The 26699-nt window shown below is 40.6% G+C and overlaps 2 protein-coding genes and 1 pseudogene across 2 annotated transcripts; all 3 read left to right on the plus strand.

Moving 5' to 3' along the window:
• The first annotated feature begins 205 nt into the window (after positions 1 to 205).
• On the plus strand, positions 206 to 1321 carry LOC110574528 (annotated as a pseudogene).
• An 8270-nt stretch (positions 1322 to 9591) lies between these two features.
• On the plus strand, positions 9592 to 10680 carry LOC110574529 (olfactory receptor 7A10-like). The gene is made up of 2 exons (XM_044917731.1): positions 9592 to 10152; positions 10315 to 10680. Exons 1-2 carry the CDS (start codon positions 9685 to 9687, stop codon positions 10678 to 10680), a joined length of 834 nt encoding a protein of 277 aa, XP_044773666.1. The 5' UTR covers positions 9592 to 9684.
• Positions 10681 to 24585: 13905 nt separating this feature from the next.
• LOC123324064 (olfactory receptor-like protein OLF4) lies at positions 24586 to 25524 on the plus strand. The gene has a single exon (XM_044912961.1). The coding sequence runs from the start codon at positions 24586 to 24588 to the stop codon at positions 25522 to 25524; it is 939 nt and encodes a 312-aa protein (XP_044768896.1).
• The last annotated feature ends 1175 nt before the right edge of the window (positions 25525 to 26699 follow it).

Genomic DNA, 26699 nt, shown 5'->3' on the forward strand with positions numbered 1-26699 from the left:
TGGAACTAGGACTACATTTCCAGATGACAGTGGCAGCAGAGGGAAGTATGGAAACATTTCAAATTCCCCAACTGAGGCAATTATAACAGGGTAGTACTTTATTAATCCATTCACCAGAATTAAAGGCAATCACATTTCTTTGCTGTCAAATGTGATGGTCATTGAACGCTGATTCTTTCTCATTCCTTCTAGTTAATTCAACCACATGGAATCAGGAAATCGAACACATGCTTCAGAATTTCTCCTGGGATTTTCATCAAAGTCGGAGGTTCAGTTCATGCTCTTTGGGCTGTCCCTGTTCATATACTTGGTCACGTTCACTGAGAACCTGCTCATCATCCTAGCCATCTGCTCAGACTCCCACCTCTATACTCCCATGTACTTCTTTCTCTCCAACCTGTCCTTTGTAGACATCTGTTTCACCTCTACCACCGTCCCCAAGATTCTGCTGAACATCCAGACTCACAGCAAAGCCATAACATATGAAGGATGCCTCAGCCAGATATTTATTTTTATTGTGTTTGGATGCCTGGACAATTTAAAGCTTATGATCACTTTGTGGCCATCTGTCAAACCCTGTACTACTTGGTCATCATGAACCCCCAGCTCTGTGGGCTGCTGACCTTGGAGTCCTGGTGAATCAGTGTCATGGGCTCCCTGCTCGAGACCTTGACCCTTTTGAGGCTGTCCTTCTGCACAAACATGGAAATCCCACACTCTTTTTTGGTGATCTTCTCGAAGACCTGAAGCTCACCTGTTCTGACACCCTCATCAATAACATAGTGGTGTATTCTGCAACTGGGCATCTAGCCATGATTCCTTTCCATGGAATACTTTCTTCTTACTATCAAATTGTTTCTTCCATACCCAACATTTCCTCAGCTGGGGGCAAGTACAAAGCCTTTTCCACGTGTGGGTCTCACCTCTCGGTGGTCTCCTTGTTCTATGGCACAGGGCTTGGGGTCAACCTCAGTTCTGCAGCAACTTCATCCACTAGGACAAGTCTGGTGGCCTCGGTGATGTACACTATTTTCACCCCTATGCTGAATCCCTTCATCTACAGTTTGAGGAACAGGGACATGAAGGGGGCCCTGAGCAGGCTCCTTGGCAGGGTGGTGCTTCTCATTGTTGGGACCATTACAGAACTCTCCTGAGTAGCTGGGCACACAGTATGGAGGCCCAGAGATCCTGGCTAGCTTCATCCAATAGTTTTATTTTTTCCCCAGGTGTACACATTTTAAAGCAGTTCTCTCCTTGGGTCTTCCTTGTCTTCTCTCTTTTTCTTCAGGTTATATCTTGGGTTCCCCTTTCCACTTTATAACCAGTCATTTACACTTGATGTATTTTCTCGGTATTACACCCTGGTATTTTCTTGGTAATCTTTGGTAATGGTTTGGATTTCTTAAAACAATAGAGCTAGCCTATGACTCAGCAATTGCACTACTGGGTATTTACCCCAAAGACAGAAATGTAGTGAAAAGAAAGGCCATATGCACCCCAATGTTCATAGCAGCAATGTCCACAATAGCCAAACTGTGGAAAGAGCTGAGATGCCCTTCAACAGATGAATGGATAAAGAAGATGTGGTCCATATATACAATGGAATATTACTCAGCCATCAGAAAGGATGAATACCCAACATTTACATTAACATCAAATGTCTGGCTGAGGCATCCTTCATATGTTATGGCTTTGCTATGAGTCTGGACGTTCAGCAGAATCTTGGGGACTTCTCCCAGGAATGAATGTGAGAGTGTGGGATGAGCACCCAGTTGTTCAGGATGCTGCCAGTGACACCCACTTCACTCCCAACCCACCCAGAAAACTGTCCCAGAGGCAGAGTAATCCTGACTCACTTCCTATCCCAACAGACCTTTTTTGGTGTCATCATGAGCTTAGGAAATGTGGAACTTAAATGGTCACAATTGTACTTGTAGATGGAGCACCTGCTCTGTGCCAGGGAATTTTCTGTGAGCTCTAAAATATTACTAAGTTCTCAGACCAAATCCTTAGATGGAATTTCTCCAGTTTATGGACAGGAAACAGAGACTTTACAGGTTCAATTCCTGTCATGAGGGAAAAGAGACACTTGTCAACTTGTTTGACCACCAAAGGCCAGACCTGAGGTGGATGGGGTATTCTGGGAGAAGAAGAACACAACTAACTCTGACACTGGACCACAGCCTTGACACCCAGATGTGTCTACACACCAAGATAGGCAACATCAATAAATGGGAGCTAGGTACAAATGCAGACTGTCTCAGCCACCCTAAAAGTAGCACTTCCCATACTATGACAGTCAAAAATTCTCCAGATAATTTCAAATGTCATCTGGAGACAAAATCATCCCTGGTTGAGAACCCCTGGCCTATCTGGTTGCATTCCAATCAAAGTACATTAGTTCATAATGAACCAGGTCATAATTCTGGGTTGATCACTCGACCCTTCCAAGTCACATTTCTATAAATGGGGAATGAGGCTCATCATTTTATGGTCCTCATAGAATGGCTTTTGCACAAAATAAATGAGATAATTCATATAAGAGTCTAAGTTCAGCTTATGATACCTTAAATGGTCTAAGTAGATTTCTTATAATATCAAATGTTTTAAAAGTTAAAGACTAAATATCAACTTTTAACCTGTATTAAACATACAAAGTTCCTAATTGATTTGTGAAAAAATTATGAATCCAGGGATTGTTGTACCCGTGGTTTTATAGCAAAGGAACATATTTTTACTTGTTGGAGTAGGAAGAACAATTTTCTGGAGCTATCAGGAGTTGTGCTCCCACCACAAGTCAATGTTTTGGAGACCCAAAGAATATGGTCAAAGCAGGTTCCTCAGTCTTAGTTTTGGGAAAAAACATTCACTCAGGCCTGTGGAAAGTTTCAGTGTTAGAGTTCTGGAAGCCAGGAGAGTTCAGGGAGGAGTAATAAACAGTGGAGTCACCTGAATTCTATCTGGTCTCTTGGGAACAGAGACTCTACAGGAAAGAATTTCATTCAGTCCAGATAAGTTCCCATGGGGTGATGTACTCAGGGGTTGGAGTAATAATGGGAAATGTGTCTAATGAGCAGGTATAGGGAACAGATACAGCAAACATAAGGAGCTATAAATATCTCCTCTGCTGTAGGCTCTGAGCACGTTCAACCGTTTCAAGCTGGAGGAGACATGGTTTTTGCTTTTGGATTCCTAAGTCTGACTGTGGGACCTATGCTTCACTACTTCTTGCTATCCTGTCTGGGAACAGAGCTTCAGTCTCCACCATGAAACACCCAGGAAGGAGTTCGGACCCCCACATGGAGACTTTCCTCTCAGAGACCCCATCCCGGTGAGTCTCAGAGCTCAGCAGGTATTTCAGGAAAGGTTCAGAGAGAATGAAAGCTGAGAGCTTTTACCTGAGGTCACCTGGAAGCCTAACCAGCTGAGCCCAGGGCCAAGAGACCATTGTGTTTGTTGGTGGGTGAGCTCATTCATTTCTAGTCAATTTATTTAATATGTTAAAAAAAGAAATGTCTGTTGAACTTAGCACGAAAATGATTTGCTATGCACCCTGACTATGTATGATGCATTCTAATATTTCCTATTGTGCCTTATTTATTCTATTCTATTTTATTCTTACAAACCACAGCCTGACCCACAAATGGTCCTACGCTCAGAATATGGAAAATATTCCTCTCCCACATCCTCCATTCCTGTGCTAGTAACTCCCTACTTCTGTTCTCTCTCTCATCACTGGCAACTTCTGTGAGCACAGATTCTCTCATTCCTTTATGCAATATGTATTTATTCCTACTCTCCCTATCCAAACTGTGTCTGGGGGTAAAGGGCAGGGGTATTTATAACATGCCCCATGCACTCACATTCTAGCAGGAAAACATACATAGAATTAAATAAAAATTACACACTGATAACCCCTACATCTAAATTATTGCAAAAGAAAGTGTTCTTTTTTTGAGGGAATGTTAAGAAAAACCAGCAAAACAAAAACAGGTTAATGAAGGAGATGACTCCTTGGAGTCTGAAAGAGGCGATGGGATTGTGAAGATAGAGAGGAGGTGAATTATCCCAAACAGACCAGTGAGTGACTCCAAGCAGAGGGCAGCAGTGTATGGAGGCTCTGAGCCTTGGAGATTGGGGCTTCACGTGAAGCTACAACTCAAGTTCAGTGTTTGTGACATCGATGTGGGCAAGACAGTGTGAGTGGGAAGCTGGAAGGTCAGTCAGGGGAGGCAAGCCAAGTGTTGGAAGCTACAGAATTTGGGGTTCAGTCTCCAGCAGGGAGTCACCAGGAAGGTGTTAAGGTGCGGAGTTGGACAGTAACTTAACTGCAATATAGAAAGACCTCTCTGGGTAAATGTGAATACTTGCTCGAGGGTGCCAAACTGTGGTACGTGGAGAGCCAACAAGGAGCTGAAAGAAGGTTGTGGAATTGGGGACCCAGAGGTGGGGAAGCAATGGGAACATTGCCGAGAAGAGAAAACTCAGCCAAATCTCATCACCAGTGATAAGCACTCGTTATCAACAAGAGGGACTATGTTAAGCTCTTTCCATATATTCACTAAATCTGTCAACCACCTGAGGAGGATGGACATCTCTAGCCCTACTATCTAGGGGAGGATATTAACATTTGGAACAGTTTGGTTGTGCTCCAAGCTCAAATAGGAAATATGAGTAGATCCAAAATTCAAAACCTGAGTTTCTAATTAGAAGTTTTGCATTTTATGTCATTTAGAAAAGTTCTTTTAGCAAATCATCTTTTAAAATCCCCCACTTCTGTTGTACTGTGTGTAGTTCCTTTTGTGAATTGTGGATATCTTCCCTTTTCTTGTTATTCTGGTGCAACGTTCAATCAGTAAGATGTCTTGATAACCGTAAAGACATCCCTACTTTTTTCTTTTGGATAAATTTTCCTTTGCTTCTTTATTATTCTGGGCATTGAGGTGCTTTAACTGGGGTTGGAATATTGCCAGAACCAGGACATTTACTCCTCCTCACCATTTCTAGGGGCCCCCTGAGCTTATTAGATCTTTCTCCCCACATTTCCTCCTCAAAATTTTGGGAGTGATTTTTTTTTATGTTTCTTTAAATACTGGATACAAAATGAACATATTAAATTGGAGACTCATGATCACATGCTCATTGGAGACTTAACTATTGGAATTTGGATGAAGTTTTACATTTTTAGGGGAAAGACAATGCGATGTTGTCAGCTTGCCTCATATCATTGTTTCCTAGTTAAGGTGGTTGGGATTGAGAACATCCTGGTAGTGCTATGGTCCCAGGAGGCCATAGTGTGTGTGTGTCCTTGTGTGGGTAACATCAGAATTTCTCAAGGCAGGGGTCCTGGAACCCATTGCTCTTATATGTGACCCTTAAAATACCAGTGCCAGATTATTACCTAATATATGAAAATAAGAAGGGAGACCACTTCCATTCAGTAATTCCATGGAAACAAAATTTATAATGTTTAAAGTACACCATGTGAAGGAGGGGGTTCCTTGTGTAATGAAGTTTCATCACTACTAGGGAGGCCACCCCATTCCTCAACATTCTCGGCCACCACTTCTCATCACTCTCTCACTTGATCATTCCCCTCTACACACTGGCTTTCTTTTGAGCCTTGATCTTTTATTTTTTTAATTGTTTTGTTTTTCTTTTTATATAAATTCTATTAGCCAAAATATAGTACATCAGTAGTTCAGATGTAGTGTTCACAAATTCATCAGGTGCATACACAACCCAGTGCTCATCACATCACATGCCCTCCTTAATGCACATCACCCAGTTACTCCATTCCCCCACCAACTCTCCTTCAGAAACCTTCAGTTAGTTTCCAAGATTAAAGAGTCTCTCATGGTTTGTCTCCCTCTCGGATTTCTTCCCATTCAGTTTTCCCTCTCTTTCCTTATAATCCTCTGCACTATTTCTTATATTCCACATGAATGAAACCATATGATAATTGTCTTTCTCTGATTGACTTATTTCACTTAGCATATTGCCCTCAAGTTCCATCCATGTGGATGTAAATGGTAGGTATGAATGGACATCACGGCTCTTTCCACAGGTTGGCCATTTTGGACATTGCTGCTATGAACATTGGGGTGAATGTGCCCCTTCATTTCACTATATTTGTATCGTTGTGATAAATACCCAGTAGTGCAATTACTGGGTCATAGGGTAGCTCTATTTTTAACTTCTTAAGGAACATCCATACTGTTTTTCCAGAGTGGCTGTACTAGCTTGCATTCCCACCAACAGTGTAAGAGGGTTCCCTTTTCTCCGCGTCCTCGCCAATGTTTGTTGTTCCCTGTCTTGTTAATTTTAGCCATTCTAACTGGTGTAAGGTGGTATCTCAATTATGTTTTGATTTATATTTCCCTGATGAAAACTGATGTTGAGCATTTTTTTATGTGTCTGTTGGCCATTTGTATGTCTTCTTTAGAGAAATGTCTGTTCATGTCCTCTGCCCATTTCTTGATTGGATCATTTGTTCTTCGGGTGTTGAGTTTAAAATGTTCTTTATAGATTTTGGATACTAGCCCTATTTCTGATATGTCATTTGCAAATATCTTCTCCCATTCTGTTGGTGGTCTTTGGGTTTTGTTGACTGTTTCTTTGGCTGTGCAAAAGATTTCTATCTTGACGAAGTCCCAATAGTTCATTTTTGCCCTTGCTTCCCTTGCCTTTGGCGATGTTTCTAGGAAGAAGTTGCTGCGGCTGAGGTCAAAGAGGTTGCTGCCTGTGTTCTCCTTTAGGATTTTGATGGACTCCTGTCTCACACTGAGGTCTTTCAACCGTTTTGAGTTTATTTTTGTGTGTGGTGTAAGGAAATGGTCCAGTTTCATTCTTCTGCATGTGGCTGTCCAATTTTCCCAACACCATTTGTTGAAGAGACTGTCTTTTTTCCATTGGACATTCTTTCCTGCTTTGTCAAAGATTAGTTGCCCATAGAGTTGAGGGTCCATTTCTGGGCTCTCTATTCTGTTGCATTGACCTATGTGTCTGTTTTTGTGCCAGTACCATTTTGTCTTGATGATCACAGCTTTATAATAGAGTTTGAAATCAGGCATTGTAATGCCCCCAGGTTTGGTTTTCTTTTTCAACATTCCCCTGGTGATTCAGGGTCTTTTCTTTTTCCATACATATTTTTGGATTGTTTGTTCCAGCTCCATGAAAAATGTTGATGGTATTTTGATAAGGATTGCATTGAATGTGTAGATTGCTCTGGGTAGCATGAACATTTTAACAATATTTATTCTTCCAATCCATGAGCATGGAATGTTTTTCCATCTCTTTGTGTCTTTCTCAATTTCTTTCATAAGTGTTCTGTAGTTTCTAGAGTATAGATCATTTACCTCTTAGGTTAGGTTTATTCCTAGGTATCTTATAGTTTTTAGTGCAATTGTAAATGAGATTGATACCTTAATTTCCCTTTCTTCAATTTCATTCTTAGTGTATAGAAAAGCAACTGATTTCTGTGTTAATTTTATATCCTGCCATGTTGCTGAGTTGCTGTATGAGTTCTCGCAATTTGGGGGTGGAGTCTTTTAGGTTTTCCACATAAAGTATCATGTCATCTGCAAAGAGTGAGAGTTTGACTTCTTCTTTGCTAGTTCAGATACCTTTTGTTTCTTTGATTGCTGGGGCTAGGACTTCTAGTAATGTGAACAATAGTGGTGAGAGTGGGCATCCCTGTTGTCTTCCTGTCTTTAAGGGAAAAGCTCTCAGTCTATCCCCATTGAGAATGATATTCACTGTGGTCTTTCCGTAGATGGCTTTTATGATATTGAGGTATGTTACCTCTATCCTACATTTGGAGAGTTTTAATCAAGAAAATATGTTGTATTTTGTCAAATGCTTTTTCTGCATCAGTTGAGAGGATCATATGATTCCTGTCCTTTCTTTTATTAATGTGGTATGGCACTGAATAATTTGCAGATGTTGAACCACCCTTGCAGTCCAGGAATAAATTCCAGTTGGTCTTGGTGAATAATCCTTTTAATGTTCTGTTGGATCCTATTGACTAGTATCTTGGTGAGAATTTTCGCATCTATGTTCATCACTGTCCCACCCCTCCCTGGGATTGGAAAGGGTCCCCACATTCCAGTCCTCTGCAGGGTCCTGAGTTGGAGAGCAGTCTCCCAATTGGCTCCAGCTCACAGTTTATGACAAACCCAGCTGAGAGCCCCTCCTGGGCTTGCTGACTGTAACCAGTTTCCCCACTCTAATGCTTGGGAACTGTACCAGCTCAGGCACCCCCACTAATTCTGTGACTCCGGGAATCCTGAGACCACATTGTCCCACTTAGAATTCTGCCCATTTCTACCTGAGCACCTTTCAGGCAGGGATGTCTCTCACTGGAGCAGATTTCTAAGGGTTCTGATTTGGCCCTCTAGGGCTATATCACTTTCTGGTAGCTGGCTTAGAGAGGCTCCCTTCCCCCACCATTTATCTTCTGATATCTCCCCTCAGATTCACTTCTCTGCACCTCCTACCTTGCAGAAAGTGGTCACTTTTCTACTCATAGAGTTCCAGATATACTTTTATTACATCTTAGGTTGAATTCATGGGTGTTCAGAATGATTTGATACTTATCTAGCTAAATTCAAGGGACCAGATGAAACGAGGTCCCCTACTCTTCCACTATCTTGCCTCCTCGTAGCTTAAGCCTTGATTTTTTAAAACAATAAATGAACAAATGAAAAGCAGAATGGTGAAGGGGAGTGGGAGATACAGGCTTCCAGTTAAGAAAGGAATGAGTCACAGGAATAAAAGGCACAGCCTAGGGAATATAGTCAGTGATATCGTCATAGCATTGTGTGGTGACAGATGGAAGTTCCACAGGTGGTGAACACGATGCAATGATTAAACTTGTTGAGTCACTGTGTTGTACACCCAAATTTGTAACATAGTAACATAGTGTGTAACATATGTGTCGACACATATGTTACATAGTGTGTCGACCACACTCAAATTTTAAAAATTAATATAAAAAAAAAAACCCAAGTCTTTTCGTAAAGCCTTCACACTGTTTGTTCCATTTGGTTGGCACACATTTCCCTGGATAACCTTGTGTTTCCTGCTGTTTCCCCCTTGAAGCCTCTGTGTAAATGTGTGCCTGTCTACCTGAGCAACCAGAAAAAAATAACACCTCCATGCACTCTTTCCTTTATACTGGCTTTTCCTTCATAGCACCTGTCACCTTCTGATATTCTATCTGATCCTTTCTTTGCTTATCTTCTCCATCCTTGAACTGTGCAGACTTGTTTCTTGACACCTATAGTCTTTGCCTGGAGGTTAGTCAGTACTCAAGTTTATTCCTCAAACATGTGACAGAATTTCTCATTGAAAGTATAGAACACAAGAGTACTTAGTGAAAAGGCCATGTGTGGGATGTGCATTTCTATTCAGAGCTGGCATGAGGGGGGCCATCCCAACAGGGGACAAGTTCCATACAAAAACTATGTATATTCACTTTTGAATGTAAAATAGAAATTGTATAATTTCAATGATATTTATAATGTTCATTATTGAAAAAATTAGTCATGTTATTTTTTGTTCCCTGGTAGTCACCTTGACCCCATAGAACCAAGAAATTATACAGGAATTTCAGAGTTTCTTCTTCTGGGATTTTCAGAGGAACCAGAAGTGTAGCCAGTCGTATTTGGGCTTTTCCTCTCCATGTACCTGATCACTGTGTTTGGAAACTTCCTCATCATCATGGCTGTCAGTTTTGACTCCCACCTCCACACCCCCATGTACTTCTTCCTGGCCAATCTGTCCTTTGTAGACATCTGCTTCACCTCTACCACCATCCCCAAGATGCTGTGGAACATCCAGACTCAGAGCAGAGTTATAACCTATGAAGACTGCATCACTCAAATATACTTATTCCTACTCTTTGCAGGATTGGACTCCTTTCTCCTGGCTGTGATGGCCTATGACCGATTCGTGGCCATCTGTCACCCCCTGCACTACATGGTCATCATGAACCCCCAGCTCTGTGGACTGCTGGTTTTGGTGTTCTGGATCATGAGTGCCCTGAATTCCTTATTACAAAGCTTAATGGTGTCATGGCTGTCCTTCTGTATATTGGTGGAAATCTCCCACTTTTTCTGTGAAATCAATCAGGTGGTCCGACTTGCCTGTTTGGACACCACATCATTAGTTTTTGATGTAGTGTTCCATGATTCATTGTTTGTGTGCAACACCCAGTGCTCCACGCAGAACGTGCCCTCTTTAATACCCATCACCAGGCTAACCCATCCTCCCACCCCCCTCCCCTCTAGAGCCCTCAGTTTGTTTTTCAGAGTGGACACCTTTCTTAATGACATTGTGATGTATATTGCAACTATGCTGCTGGCTGGCAGTCCCCTCACTGGGATCCTTTACTCTTATTGTAAGATAGTTTCCTCCATACTTGGGATCTCATCAGCTCAGGGCAGGTATAAAGCATTTTCCACTTGTGCATCTCACCTCTCCATTGTCTCCTTATTTTATTGTACAAGCCTAGGAGTTTACCTTAGCTCTGCTGCTCCCCAGAGCTCACACTTGGGTGCAGTAGCCTCGGTGATGTACACGGTGGTCACGCCCATGCTGAACCCCTTCATCTACAGCCTGAGGAACAGAGACATAAAAAAGGCTCTGAAGATAATCACTGGGGTTCCAGTGATGTAAGAGCAAATTGTCCTAGGGCTGAAGAAGTGCCCATGATTGCAGGGCTCACATCCTCAGAGCCATGAACTGCCATTTTTTGAACAGGCTGTGGGAGTAGAATCTGCTCCTTCTATATCTTCCCTGAAATTTCCATTTGTTTCAATTCAACTTCTCTATACATTTAAGTCACTCACTTTCTTTTTTTTTAATTAAGTTCAATTAGCCAACATATAGTACATCATTAGTTTTTGGTGTAGTGTTCAATGATTCATTAGTTGTGTATAACACCCAGTGTTCATCAGATCACATGCCCTTCTTACTTTTTTAAGCTTCTGCTCTGTCTGATATACACACAGTTTTCCCTTTGTCCATTTTCATATGATCCCAATATTTTCCCCATCTTGGTCAAAAATAGTGGGAAATTTCTATATCTTATATGTGGCAAGTTAGATTTCTTAAAAATAATTTCATTTCAAATGACTTATACCAAGCCAAATAAGTTTTCCTTAGATTTCCCAAGACAATAATCATGAATTATATTCTTCATTTGGAAGAAACTATAATTGGCAACTATACCCCTTACATAACTTTAATGTAGATGAAAATACAAAGCCACAGTTTTCACCTAAAATCTGTCCATCTTTTTACATCACTACCTTCACTCTTCTTCCTTATAATGTGGACTCTAACATTGTTCCCTTTAAGTCTCTGGCTACTTACAAGGACGCTCAGGCTAGGAAAGCCCAGGCACTCCCCTGTACCCTTGTGTTTGTGGACATTCCTACAGATGCTTCCCTGACCAGAGCCTCTGCTGTGGCTGCACCTGCCCTTGAGTTATTGTGATTGCAAGACACACCTCAGCATCAACCATCAGAGAACTCTAACAAAACTAGGTTTATTACTCACAGGTCCTGGAGGGCAGAGCCAGAAAGGTCTAGGGGGGCAGAGAATCAGAGCAAGAGAGAGACAGCCTACAACTGGAGCCCTGCCTTTATTGAGGTCCATGAGCAGAGTGGCTAGTGGTTGGCAGGTTCACTCTTTATTGACAAGTTTAAAGCATAAGAGTGAAACTCTGGCACAGAGGGAAAGCATGATTACTCATGTGTCAGTATTGGGATTTTCCAGGGCTTTCTGAAGAGGTACTTCATGGGTGGGGCCACCTGAGTCCTTCTCTGGTAATAGTGTCCCACACCTGACATATTTATTCAACATGGTTGTCCTTGAAATGGATGCCTCAGAAATAAAAATCTTAATGTCAGGCATTTTCTGTACAAACTTGCTACTGTGCATTAAAACTACTCTTCTTTTTTTTTTTTTTTTTTTTTTTGCTATTATTCGCCTAGGTGTCCCCATTGCCTAACATGGCCACTGGTAAACAGTGATTAGAAAAAATATATCTCCCAGTGGAGTCTACATGGAAAGATAAATTTGAATAGATTGACCTGATATGTTCTTAGTGTCAGAGATGACCTCAAATGTGAAGATGCATTTTCTGTGGGTAAATACCCAGGAGTGTGATTCCCTGGATCAAAAGGTAATTCTATTTTTAATTTTTTGAGAAACCTCCATACTATTTTTCAGAGTGGAGGCACCAGTTTGCATTCCCACTGATAGTGCAAGAGAGTTCCCCTTTCTCCACATCCTCACCAACATCTGTTGTTTCCAGTGTTGTTAATTTTAGCCATTCTGAGAGGTGTGAGGTGATATCTCATTGTGATTTTGATTTGCATTTCCCTGATGATGAGTGATGTTGAGCATGTGTCTGTTGATCATCTGGATGTCTTCTTTTCATGTGTCTGTTGATCATCCTGATGTCTTCTTTGGAGGCATTTGTGTTCATGTCTCCTGGCCATTTTTTAATTGAAATATTATTAATTTTTTGGTGTTGATTTATGTAAGTTCTTTACATATTTCGGATATTAATCCCTTATTGGATGTATAATTTGCAAATATCTTCTCCCATTCAGTGGGTGGTCTTTTTGTTTTGTTGCCTGTGGGAGTTCATAGTGTCTGGCTAAAGAAGATTTAATAAACACATGCCTCCCTGGATGAGACTGGTTGAGAGCAAAGAAGGAATGTCTGGAAAACTGGGCCCCTTTAGGGTTTCTGGGCTGAAAACAGCCAGATTCTCGTTGCGGCTCAATGCACTCATCCAGGGAGTAAATGCTTGACTTAGGAGAAACATGTCCATCTCAAGCACAGCTTGTTTTATTCACACGATACTCCCAATGCCACTGTCTTGATTATTACAGCTTCACATTCCTTCTTATTTTTCTTATTCCCTTGTTATATTGATAACATTCACAATAAAGGTGGGGGCAGAGTCTGGCTCGAGATCTTTTGCCACTAGCGCATCTGGTCCCCAGGCCCTCTCCTTTCTCCTACTAAGGTATCTAGAGTAATCTTTTCATTCACCGTCTCAGGGTTTGCTGGCCAAACCCAACAGTTGACTGTTTCCTTTGCTGTGTAGAAACTTTTTATTTTGGTGTAAGCATTTAGAACATGGATGGATCTAGAGGGTATAATGTGAAGTGAAATCAGTTAGTCAGAGAAAGACAAATACCATATAACTTCACTCATATGTGGACTTTCTTAAATGATTTTATCCATATATTTGAGTGAGAGAGAGAACAACCAGTGGGAGTGGCAGAGGGAGAGGGAGAAGCAGACTCCCCGCTGAGCGGAGAGCCCAATGTGGGGCTCGATCCCAGGACCCTAGGATCATGACCTGAGCCGAAGGCAGATGCTTACCCAACTGAGCCACATAGGCATCCTTTATATGTGGGATTTAAGAAACAAAACAATGAGAGATGGAGAACAAAGTAGTTGTTGCCAGAGGGGAGGTGAGTGGGGGAATGGGTGAAATAGGTGATGGGGTTAAGAGTATGATTATTATGATGAGCACTATAATGTAGAGGATTGCTGAATCACTATATTGTATACCCGAAGCTAATATTACACTGTATGTTAATTATACTGAAATTTTAAAAAATTAAAATATTTAAGAAATAGGAAGGTGCAACATTTCAAACTCCTCATTTTCTTACTAACCAAAATATTTCTTTTTCCTGTGCATTGATTTATTGAAGCAAAGAAGACTGGTGTCCACAACTGAGGGGGTTTATTCATTGAGGTGAAGGATTGCTTTGTGTGTTCTATGTTTATTGGCGAGTTATTTTCCTCTATCTACTTGAAAACTTCCAATGCTACCTGGTAATATGGCTCTTTTATTGTAACAGGAAATAACCCCTTTTTCCTAATAGTTGTCAAAAATGCCAAGCGATGGTGAATGAACAGTATCAGCATCATCCATTTTGTACCTCCTTCCTGCTGAGAAATTTCTTCCACCTGCATGATCAGAGGACGCTTCATAGGAGAGCTGGATGTCTCACCAGTTCTTATATTCTCCCAGAAACCCAGAAAGGGACCCACGTATAGTCACTTGTTCATAAAGTCATTGGAAGTAAACTTGAATAAGAGAATGATTATGCCTGCTTTCCTTAAGGTCAGATATGCCACAAGTAAAAAGGACCACATGTTGTAATTGTCTCAGGTCTGTTCACTTGGATTATTGTGTCAGTCAACTCTTGTTGTATGATAGCTTGTCCTTGTCAAATGGGATATCATAATACCTTTACAATCAGCTGGAATTATATGCTGGGGACCGACCGTTTCTGATCTCTGCTGGGTCCTCATGGATCTGGAGTCAGGTGTGACTGTCTAGATTCTTTTTCTAAACTCATCCATGATGTTGTGTGTGGCTGTAGTGTTCTTCTATCTCAGCCAACTTACGGGTTTTTATTACTACCTTTCCATATATAGGTTAATCTCCTACTCATAGAAAAAAATGGTTTATCCTGTGAATTATGTAAATTCAATTCTGTTGTTCATACATCCATAATTAACACTTGGCTTTCTTCCCCATTAGAAGTGCTATCTCCCACCCCTCTTAAGTGAGAATCAGCTACCTGTGCTCAAGATCCTACCCATAGGCATGTACCATTAGGTTTGTTCCACTGAATAAATCATTGGAGTATAATTACACACAATAACCTGCATATGTGAAGTGTACACATTGGTGAATTCAAGGACCTACATAAAAAATGAAGAGTACATGTTGCAAGTTTCTATTTGTATATGATTTAAGACTGTATGTATGTTTTAACTGCTTTGCTAGGTAATTACTAAAATTTAATGATCCTGAGCATCATATTCCCTATTTCTGAAGGTAATGGGGGATTCTAAACGTAACTTCATATGGACGTTGTGGGGAATGAGTAAAACGTGTGGAACGTCCTATTTTACCTCAATGAAACGTTTGAGGGTAATGGTTGTGTCTTGGATATGAGTGTGTTTGCATACATTTTCTTTCAAATAAGCTTGTCATGTGTACATACACAGATGCATTTATGATTTCATCTTTTATGTTGATAGGAATCTTGAGAAAGCTGGAGAGGATAGCACTGAAAAGAATGAACTTTTGAATGTACATGAAATAAAAGGATGCAGAAATACAAAGATTTAAATTACAATGAGAGACTTTCACTTTGATCATGAGTACCTTTCCTATGTCTCAGAGTCAAACCACTCTCATATTTATGCCACAAAGAATTCACTGTACCAGCTGATGGGGCAGAATAGCTCCAAATCAAATTAAAATTTCCTTTCTATCTACTGTGGGTTTTTTAAATATAAATTGCCCTTATCCAAGGGAAACTGATGAAGGAATTGAGAGGCCTAAATTCATTTTTCCCAAATAATTTTATGACTATGTCCATATGAGATTCCTCCCGCTGCTGTAAAATATCCCCACACTAGTTCCTTAAAACAAACACATATATGCTCTTACAGTTCTGCAGTCAGAAGCTTGGAAGGAGTCTCATCTGGCTAATAGCAACATTTCTGCAGGGTTGAGCTCCTTCTAGAGGCTCAAGGAAGGATCTGTTTCCTTTCCAATTCCAGTGTCTCTTGCTGGCCACCTGCATTCCTGGGCTCACGGCTCTTCCTCCACCTTCAGAGACAGCAGGGCAGCATTTTCAGTCTCTCTGACACCATAGGTTTTGTCTCCCTCAACGTTGGAGGACTGCTGTGATTATGTTTGTCCCACCTGGACAATCATAGCTAATCTTTTTATCTTTTCATCTTTTTTTAAATTCATTTTTTATTTCTTCTTTAAAAAAATTTTAATTGAGGTATAATTAATATACAGTGTTTTATAGTTTCAGGGATACAGTATAATGATTTAACACTTCCATACATCACCCGATGCTCGTCACAACTGCCCTCCTTAATCCCCATCACATGTTTCACCCATTCTCCCCCAGCCCCATCCCCCCCTCTGGTTTGTTTTCTATAGTTAAGACTCTGTTTCGTGGGGGCGCCTGGGTGGCTCAGTCCGTTAAGCATCCGCCTTCGACTCAGGTCATGATCCAGAGTCCTGGCATCAAGTCCCGCATCAGGGTTCTTGCACAGCAGGGAGTCTGCTTCTCCTCTGACCTTCCCCCTCTTATGCTCTCTCTCTCTCTCTCACTCTCTTTCAAATAAATAAATAAAATCTTTAAAAAAAAGACTGTTTCTTGGGTTGCCTCTCTCTCTTTTTCCCTTTGTTCATTTGTTTTATTTCTTAAATTCCACACGAGTGAGATCATATGGTATTTGTATTTCTCTGACTGACTTATTTTGCTTAGCATAATACACTCTAGCTCTATCCACCTCATTGCTAATGGCACGATTTCATTCTTTGTCATGCCTGAGTAATATTCCATTTTATTTATTTATTAAATAGATATATTTTTTATATATCATATATTATAAATTTATGATTTATATATTAGTATTATAATATATTAATATCATATATTATAAATTTGTATTTATATATAAATGTTTATATATAAGTAAATATGTATGCATTTATTATATATATATATATACACAACAAAATGGAATATTACTCAGGCATAACAAAGAATGAAATCTTGCCATGTATATTGCATTGCCATTTTATATATATATATATATATATATATATGTATGTGTGTGTGTGTGTTGTGTGTGTGTATAAATGTCATTTTATATATGGATGTATGGATAAAGAAGACGTGGTATATATATACATATATCCATTGGTTGTTTCCATCTGTAGAACATTGTAAATATTGCTGCAAATAAACATACGGGTGCATGCATCTTTTCCAATTAATGTTTTTGTTTTCCTTGGGTAAACATCCAGAAATGCAAATACAGGATCACATGTTAACTCTATTTTTAATTAATGCTGTATTCCACAGTGGCTTCACCAACATGCATATTCACCAACAGTACACAGTGTTTCCAGTTTCTCCAACCCTAGCTGATATTTCATCTGAATGTAAGTTGATTAGCAACTCTGTTCAATCTGCCACCTTAATTCTCCCTTGCTACAAACAACAACATGTGCATAGGTCCTGGGGATTAGGGTGTGCACATATTTGGGAGGCCCTTATTCTGCTTTTCAAAGTTTTTTTCATAAGTGTTTTAATATGTGTCACTGGAGGAACAGCATATAAAAGAAACAAACACAGAATTTACATGGTCTCTAGAATGAGTGAATACCCTATTCCTTCAAAATTACAAGCAATGATGATTTTTGGTGCAGAATACATAAAACTACCTACACCTAACACACGATCACAGCTTTGCTAATCAAACAGTGGTCCACAGACCAGGACCCTAACATCAACATCACCTGCGAGCTTGCTAGAAATGCAGAATCTGGGCTACATAAGACCGTGATCAGATTCTGCATTTGTAATGGGATCTGTGTGGATTCATGGACACGTTGTAGAATTTGAAGTTGAAGAAGTGTTGGTCTAGAAAAGATTTTCTCACTTGTTCCCTTTGACATTTGGGACAGTGTAATTCTATTTTTGGAGGCTCCTATCTTGTGGATGTAGGTGTTCAGAGCATCAGACATCACCAGACATCCTCAAGCGAAAATTCATTTCTGGTTGAGAACCACTGCCCCAGAACTTGAGAACTAGAAGCATCCTGAGAGAATCACACTCAAGGCCCAACACATAGTCAAATATTAACTTGGGGCATTTCTCTAGACGTCACCAAGCACCATTTCTGCATGGAGAATGGAGTTAAGAAATATACTTCCTCAGGGATAACGTTTGCCAAAATAAAATCAAACAATCCCTATAAGTTGCTCGGTACAGGTGATAGCTCTCACAAAGACCTGGGTATATCACTTAGAACTAACAAACATTTTATAACAAGTGTCAAGTGACAGTTTTTAACTTGAGATGAAGTAAGAAATTCCTAATTGTAATGACAAACGTGTCTTGAAACGTGTGTAGTGGCCAAGGTTTATTATCAGAGGAACTCACTTCTCTGCCTTATTGAAAAGAAGAACAGTCTGGAGACAGCAGGGTTGGGTCCCCACCATGTCTCAGTGCTTTGAAGATAGAGAAACGTAATCCAAGTGGGTTCCTGGGTTCGTAGACTTGGAGAAAATTATACCTTGGAGCCGAGATAAGGTGCTAGGAGATTCACACATCAGGAAGGGGGCAAGTTCAGAGAAAGGGAGTGAAAAAAAAAAATGGATTCACTACTTCTAAACCGGTCTCTTGGGAACAGAGGTTCATTAGAAAAATTTCCTTTGTGTACAAAACAGTTTTCCACTTGGGAACCACGCTGGAGTCACAAGAGGGAAGTGTGTCTAATGAGCAGATACAGGGAGCTGTAAATACGTCCTCAGCTCCAGTCTGTCACCCTGTACAACCTTGGACAGGAAGGGCCATGCTTTTTATCTCCTTGTTCTGAGTCCTAATTCTGGCTGGGGGCTGATGCCTCACTCTTTCCTGCTGCATCGACTGAGGACAGAGCTTTAGTCCCTATCATCTACTGTCCAGGGAGGAATTCAGACTTCCACACTTCCACAAGGACATCTTCCTGCCAGACATCCCAACCATACACCCCAGTGGACACCCCAGTGGATCGTGGATGACAGGGTCAGAGAGAATGGAAACCAAGAACATTGACCCCTCATCACCTGAGAGCCGATTCAACTTAACCCAGAATGAGTGATCACTGTGTTTCTTTGTTTGCTTGATCAAATAATTAATGTATTTATTCAGTACTAATATCAATTTCACAGAGTGACTGCTACTCACACTTTTGATGGTCTTTCATTTTCTTTATCATTAAATTGCTATTATAGCAATGCTGGAAAAAATAGTTTGAGATTGTTACACTCAATGTGCGGTTCTAGTTGGGTATGATTTTGTCCCCTGGGGGTCACTGATCACTGTTTGGAGCCAGCTTTGTCTGTCACACTGGAGAGCGGTGTGTGGAGGACAGGAATGTCTAAACAGCCTACAATGCACAGGACACACCCCACCCCAGGGCAGGATCTGGCCAGAATGTCCATGTGCAGAGACAGAGAAACCCTGAGGTAAAGAATATCAGTATTTGGAACACAGCTGCCTTCAGGTTCTGCCTGCAACCTTGTAACATTTACTTTCCTGCCAGCAAATTCAGAGTAACCCCTTGGCCACCAGTTTAAAAGTTCCAAACACAATGTAACAGCTCTGTAAGTCTGTTCTCCAGGCTGCTGGGTGAAAGAGACATTTCTTGTTGTTTTCTTAAACTATCCCTGTTTTAGCAAACTATGTATTTGATGACCATTCTGATTGGTTTTTATTATTCTATGGCCATTATGTTACCCACTTCCTACTGGGTTTTTTTTTTTCCAGTTTTCAGCATTTCAAGCAATTTCCTTAAACAATTTTTTCTCAATTAACTTTCAGAATATATTTTGACCATAAAACTTTAAAATTTGATTAAAATGTATCTATCTTCTTACTTCTGATTTTCTTACTTTATTAAGATGATTTTGGCCACCTGCAAATTTTATATGTAGTTTTCTTGATGTTCATCTATATTGTATTGGTTGCTATTGCACTGAGGTCATAATTCCTCTGTTTTTTTTGTAGAATTCTGATGGAGGGCCCTATTTCATTCCATTTATGCTGGCTTTTATTTAGCAGTTTAACCCATTCCAACTAAACCGAAATACAACTTTGCTATATGGTAAATGTCCATATACTTAGAGACCTAATTCCTGATTCATTCAACAAATAATAGCTGAGCATCTTCCATGGGCCAGAATGTTCTAGGAACATTCTCTGTTACATTCTCCTATTTCTAGGTCTTTTGACAAGTTAATTATAATCTAGGTTATCAGGAAATTACTGCTATTTTATATCCTGTTTCAGTTAGTGTTTGATTTTCCATGTAATTTTGCTTTGAACCTACTCATGTTTTAAGATATTATTTAAATCCCAGTTAGTGGGTATTTACCCCAAAGACACAGATGTAGTGAAAAGAAGGGCCATAAGCACCCCAATGTTCATAGCAGTAATGTCTGCAATAGCCAAACTGTGGGAAGAGCCAAGATGCCCTTCAACAGATGAATGGATAAAGAAGATATGGTCCATATATACAATGGAATATTACTCAGCCATCAGAAAGGATGAATACCCAACTTTTACATCAACACAGATGGGACTGGAGGAGATTATGCTAAGTGAAATAAGTCAAGTAGAGAAAGTCAATTATCATATGGTTTCACTTATTTGTGGAACATAAGGAATAGCATGGAGGACATTAGGAGAAGGAAGGGAAAAATGAAGGGGGGGAAATCAGAGGGGGAGATGAACCATGAGAGACTATGGACTCTGAGAAACAAACAGGTTTTAGAGGGAGGGGGGTGGGGGGATGGGTTAACCCGGTGATGGGCATTAAGGAGGGCACGTACTGCATGGAGCAGTGGGTGTTATATGAAAACAATGAATCATGGATCACCACATCAAAAACTAATGATGTATTGTATGGTGACTAACATAACATAATAAAATTTAAAAAATAAAAAAAATAAATCCCAGTTAGTTAACCTACAGTGTAATCTTAGCTTCAGGTGGACAATATAGTGATTCAACACTTCCATACATCATCCAGTGCTCATCACGACAAATGCCTTCCTAAAACCCCATCACCTATTTCTCCCATTCCCTCACCCACCTCTTTTCTGGTAACCATCAGTATGTTAGAGTTAAGAATCTGTTTCTTCGGTGAATCATGGAACACTACATCTAAAACTAATGATGTAATGTATGGGGATTAACATGAGAATAAAAAAATTTTAAAAAAAAGAATCTGTTTCTTGGTTTGCCTCTTTCTTTCTTTTTTTTCTTTTCCATTTGATCATTTGTGTTTTTTTCCCTTAAACTCCATACATGAGTGAAACCATGTGATATTTGTGTTTCTCTGACTTATTTTGCATAATACTCTCTATCTCCATCAAAGTTGTTGCAAATGGCAAGATTTCATTCTTTTTTTGATGGCTGAGTAATATTCCATTGCATATATATACCACATCTACTTTTTTTTTACCCTCAGGCCCAGCATTAGTGTTAGGATTAGGGCCAAGGTTAGGGTTACAGTTAGGTTTAGGGCCAGAGTGAGGGTATGTGCTTGGTATCCCGCATTTCAGGGACCCCCTCCAGAGGATTAGGATTAGGTTAGGGTTCGGTGTTATGGTTAGGGCTAGGGTTAGAGTTTGGGTTAGGGTATGCATCTAGCATCCTGCAGTTCAGAGACATCTCCAGAGAATAATACCCCAGATTTCTGCTGGGGTGAGAGAAGACATTGCAGATGTTGACCAAGTAGAGGCAAGGAGGGGATTTGAAACTCTAAATTCTCTTTAAATAGATATCAATTGTTCCTTCTGTTTTTATCTGTCCTCACACCAATTTCAAAAATATTGCCAGTTGTTTAATGTTTGGGTTCTTCTCCAGAATAACTAGGCTGCTATCCAGGTTTTCTTATTGTCTGGAATTTAAGAGACAAAACAATCAAGGATACAGAAAAAAGAGAGAGAGAGAGAAAACCAGGAAACAGACCCTTAACTCTGGAGAACACACTGCTGGTTACCAGAGGGGGTGGGAGATGGGTGAAATAGGTGATGGGGATGAAGGAGAGCACTTGCGATGAGCACCCATGTTGTATAGAAGTGTTGAATCACTTAATCCAACTCCTGAAACTAATTTTACACTGTACGTTAAGTAACTGGATTTTAAATAAAAACTTTAAAAAATGAATTAGTAATATTTCTGAATATAAGTGTGAAGGCAGAGATAAAACCAAGAGTCACTGAATATAAATTTAAAGAGTATTGAGGCCCCCAAGTCCTTCTCTTGCCTCAGCTCAGTGGATGTATACCCTGTCTTGTGTCACCCAGCACATACCCTAACCCTAACCCCAGCCCTACCCCTACATCTAACCCTAACCCTAGCCCTAAACCTGAGAAAGTGGGTTCTTGAACACATGATAAGAAAAGCTGAGAAGCAGTCTAGTTATTTTGAAGAAAACCCCAAACATTTAAGTATTGGTAATATTTCTGAAAACAGGTGTGAAGATAGAGATAAAACAGAATAACAATTGAATATCTATTTAAAAAGTATTTTAAAAAATAAATACAAGGTATTTAGAGTCCCAAATCCCCTCTATGCCTCAGGTCGGTGGATATCTGCCAAGTTCATTCTCACCCCAGCCCCAGTCAGGGGTTTATTCGCTGAAGAGGTCTCTGAACTGCAGGATACTAGGGACACACCCTCATCCTAATTCTGGGAAAATAAGTTCTTGAAAGTACTCATTTTAACCTGGCTTCATTATCCCTTTGTTCTTCTCATTCTATAACTTTCAATGTTCTTAGATTTTTTTGTATATTCAGCACATATATTCACATATCTTTGTGGGAAAAAAACCAAAAGTGAACAAAGGACGTGAATTCCCTGCACCTTTGAATCCCGCATCATAACAATGAGGACAGAGTACAATGATATAAATGTGTGGATGACATCGTGTCCTCAGGCATAATCATATGAAGCAAGTTATGTGTTATAAAAAGATAGGCTGTCATGATATCAGCAGGGTTTATGGAGCATGGTCTGGGGAGGACTTTGCAGGTGGAATGAAATGCAGAATGAGGATTAGAGGTGCCCATTGGGTTTGTCAAAAGAGATCAATAGCCCAAGAATATCAATGAAAGAATGCCACCTAAGAAAAGGGATAAAGGAGGGGTGCCTGGCTGGCTTAGTCAGAGGCACAAGTGATTCTTCACCTCAGGGTGATGAGTTCAAGCCCCACATTGAGCAGAGAGGTTACGGAAATAAATGCAACTTAAGAAAAAAAAAAAAGAAGAGAGATAAAGGAGGTAATTACATCCCCTATCAGACTTCATAAAAATGAATTGATCAAATAATGATGGAGGAGGTACAGGAGAAACAAGTTTTCTATGCTTGACTTTACAAATGCCCACTTTTGCTATTTTGTGTAGATTCCTTTTGTGAAGTATTGGTTGATCGCTTTGCTCACTTTCTCATGGGTCTATCATATGTACTATATTTGACAACAGAAATATATAACTATTTTTGTCTTTTGGAAGTTTATTTTGTTCTCTTATTATTTTTGCTGGGCTTCGGGGGATAGATTCAGGGGTAGAATGTTGCCAAAACCAAAGAAGGTTATTTTTCCTAACAGGCTCTCAGGAACCTCCTGAGCTTACACAGCAGAAAATGGCCATCCCAATATGGAGCCCCAGGTTTTTTTATCCATGGGAGACATAAGAATTGGCATTTTTGTGAGCCATTTCTGAATTTTGTAGGGGGAGGATCATTTACCTGGCATACTTGGGTTGGATCCATTCCTAGCATAACCAGCATGGTGGTACTGAGAAAGACAGGGGAATAACACAACTCAAGAGGCCACGGTGTCCTGTGTGTGTGTGACTAATAGAGTGTGAGCAGCCCCCACAACAGGGTGCCAGGACTCATAAATTCCAAGGTGACACAATACAGGGGTCAGAACTCAATCAAGAGAGGCCACTAAGAAGGGGATCTTGTTCAATTCATGGGATGCCTTTGCAACACGATGAATACAGTGGGAGAGGCAGTGTGCACAAGCAAGTCCCTGTGCCTTGAGGGTTCAGAGGTAGCAGAGAGGCCACTTCCCTCCTCAGCATGTCTGACAGCCTCTCTCCTCAGTCTCCCTCCTGCTCATTCCCCTTGCAGCACTGGCTTTGCTTCTTTGACTTGAACCTTGGAAACAAGTACCTTCCTCAGGGCCTTTGCACTGGCCGTTCCCTCAGCTGGGCATGCACTTCCCTAAAAATCTTACATCTAGTCCTCTGTCTTACTTGAGTTCTGTGTTCCAGTATTGCCTTCTTTGCAGAACTGGCCTAAACACCGGTGAAAATAGAACGACCTATTTACTCTATCCTTCTAACCACCTGTCACCATCTGAAATGATATATATTTTGAAGATTATATATATTTATTTGACAAAGAGAGAGAGAGAGCAGAGGGAGAGGGAGAGAAAAAGAGAGAATCCCAAGCAGACTCCACGCTCAGCATAGCAGGGTGCAGAGCTTGATCCCACAACCCTGATATCATGACCTGAGCCAAAACCAAGTCAGACACAAAACCAACTGAACCACCCAAATGATATTCAATTTTATTATTTTATGATTAGCTCCATTATTGAATTTTAGGGACATTTGTTCTTTAACACTCTATACTCCTTGCCTAAACAATGCCTAAAACATGGTCAGCAATTAATTTATATCCCTTAAAATTGGAAGGCTAGCTCATTAACTGTGGAATACATGACCCATTAGGGGGAAAAAGTATTGGAGGAAAAATTGAATAACTAAGATGACATGGGGATTCCCTACAGGAGACCATACCCATAAACAAAATATTAAAATAAATTTCTGGATGGCAAAATATAAAATGTACAATTTCAAATCTGTGAGTAATGCACGATTGTATGAAAATCAGTCATGCTATGTCCCTCTTTCCCAGAAGTCACCTCCACTACATGGAACCAGGCAATGATACACAAATTTCAGAATTTCTTCTTCTGGGATTTTCAGAGGGAACAGAACCGCAACCCCTCATATTTGGGTTTTTTCTCTCCATGTACATGATCACTGTGTTTGGAAACCTGCTCATCATCCTGGCCGTTGGTTCTGACTCTCACCTCCACACCCCCATGTACTTCTTCCTTGCCAACCTGTCCTTTGCAGACATCTGCTTCACCTCCACCACCATCCCCAAGATGCCGTGGAACATCTGGACTCAGAGCCAAGTCATCACTTATGCAGGCTGCATCACACAGATGTACTTTTTCACACTCTTTGCTGTGTTGGATATCTTTCTCCTGAGTGTGATGGCCTATGACAGGTTTGTGGCCATCTGTCATCCCCTGCACTACACGGTCATCATGAACCCCCAGCTCTGTGGAATGCTGGTTCTGGTGTCCTGGATCATGTCTATCCTGAATTCCTTGTTACAAAGTTTAATGATGTTGCGGTTGTCCTTTTGCACACACTTCCAAATCCCCCGCTTTTTTTGTGAACTCAATGAGATGGTCCAACTTGCCTGTTCCGACACCTTTCTTAATAAAGTGGTGATGTATTTTGCAGCTGTGCTGCTGGGTTGTGGTGCTTTTGTTGGGATCCTTTACTCTTATTCTAAGATTGTTTCCTGCATACATGGAATATCATCAGCTCAGGGCAAGTATAAAGCATTTTCCACCTGTGCATCTCACCTTTCAGTTGTCTCCTTATTTTATTGTACAATCCTAGGAGTGTACCTTAGCTCTGCAGCTACCCAGAGCTCCCACTCAAATGCAGTAGCCTCGGTGATGTACACGGTGGTCACGCCCATGCTGAACCCCTTCATCTACAGCCTGAGGAACAGAGACATAAAGAGGGCTCTGAAAAGAATGGTCCTGGGGTTGGAGAAGTGCCCATGATTGCAGGGCTCACAGACTCAGAGGCAGAAACTGCTATTCTTCTATCAGACTGAGGAAGTCAAATCTGCTCCTTCTATTTATTTCTTGGAAATAACAATTCAACTTCTCCATACATTTAAGTACTTACTTTATTAAGCTTCTGCTCTGTCTGATATATAAACAGTTTCCCCTTTCCCCATTTTCATATGTTCCTAATGTTTTCCTCAACCTTGGATCACAAATGCCTAGAAATTTCTGTGTCTTACATAGGGCAAGTTGGATTTCTTAAAAATAATTTCATTTCAAAGAACTTATATCCTGCCAAGTAAATTTTCCCTAGCTTTCCTAAAATAATAATCATGGGTTGTATATTCTTGTGGAAAAAGAACTATACTTGGTCACTAAGACCTTTACATAATTTTATTGTAGATAAAAATATAAAACTGCAGTTTTACCTAGAGTCTGTGAATCTTTTTACATCACACCTTCACTCCTCTTCCTGATAATGTGGTCTATAATCTTGTTCTGTTTAAGTCTCAGGCTCCTGCCAGGGATGCTCAGACTAGGAAAGCTCGGGCACTCCCCTGCACCCTTGTGCTTGTGGACATTCCCACAGATGCTTCCCTGACCAGAGGCTCTGCTGTGGCTGCACCTGCCCTTGGGCTCCTACCATGATTGCAAGACATGCCTCAGCAACGCCCATCAGAGAACTCCAACAAAACCAGGTTTATTCCTCACAGGTCCTGGAGGGCACCTGGGATGCCCAAAGGCCATTCGGAGAGGTCTCAGAGGGGGAGAGAGGCTTTGAGCAAGAGAGAGAATGAGCGCTGCTGAGGGATCTGTCTTCAATGGGGTCCATGGGTAGGGTGGTTAGGGGCTTGTGGGTTCATTTTTTTGTTGGTAAATTTTAAACACGGGTGGAGTTGGAGGATGGGCAAAATTGGTGGAGGAGAGTGGAAATGGAGATATGCGATGAATAGTCATGGGAATGGAAAGGCACAGCATATGAATACAGTCAATGATATTGTAACAGTGATGTAAGGGGACAGAGGACAGCTACACTTGGGGTGAACACAGCAAAACTTACAGAGACAATGAATCACTATGTTGTACATCTGAATCTGATGTAACATTGTGTGTCTATATACTCAAATAAAAAATTAAAGAGAATATAATAAAATATTTTCCTACAGTAC

Source organism: Neomonachus schauinslandi, chromosome 1 (genome assembly GCF_002201575.2).
Source record: "Neomonachus schauinslandi chromosome 1, ASM220157v2, whole genome shotgun sequence".
Lineage (NCBI taxonomy): Eukaryota > Metazoa > Chordata > Mammalia > Carnivora > Phocidae > Neomonachus > Neomonachus schauinslandi.

Bases quoted from the DNA above. Each gene is read 5' to 3' on its own strand.
- LOC110574529 (XM_044917731.1), top strand. From the start codon at position 9,685: ATGTACCTGATCACTGTGTTTGGAAACTTCCTCATCATCATGGCTGTC. The intron at 10,153-10,314 runs TTGGACACCACA...TTGTTTTTCAGA, and splicing joins AGGTGGTCCGACTTGCCTGT to GTGGACACCTTTCTTAATGA.
- LOC123324064 (XM_044912961.1), top strand. From the start codon at position 24,586: ATGGAACCAGGCAATGATACACAAATTTCAGAATTTCTTCTTCTGGGA.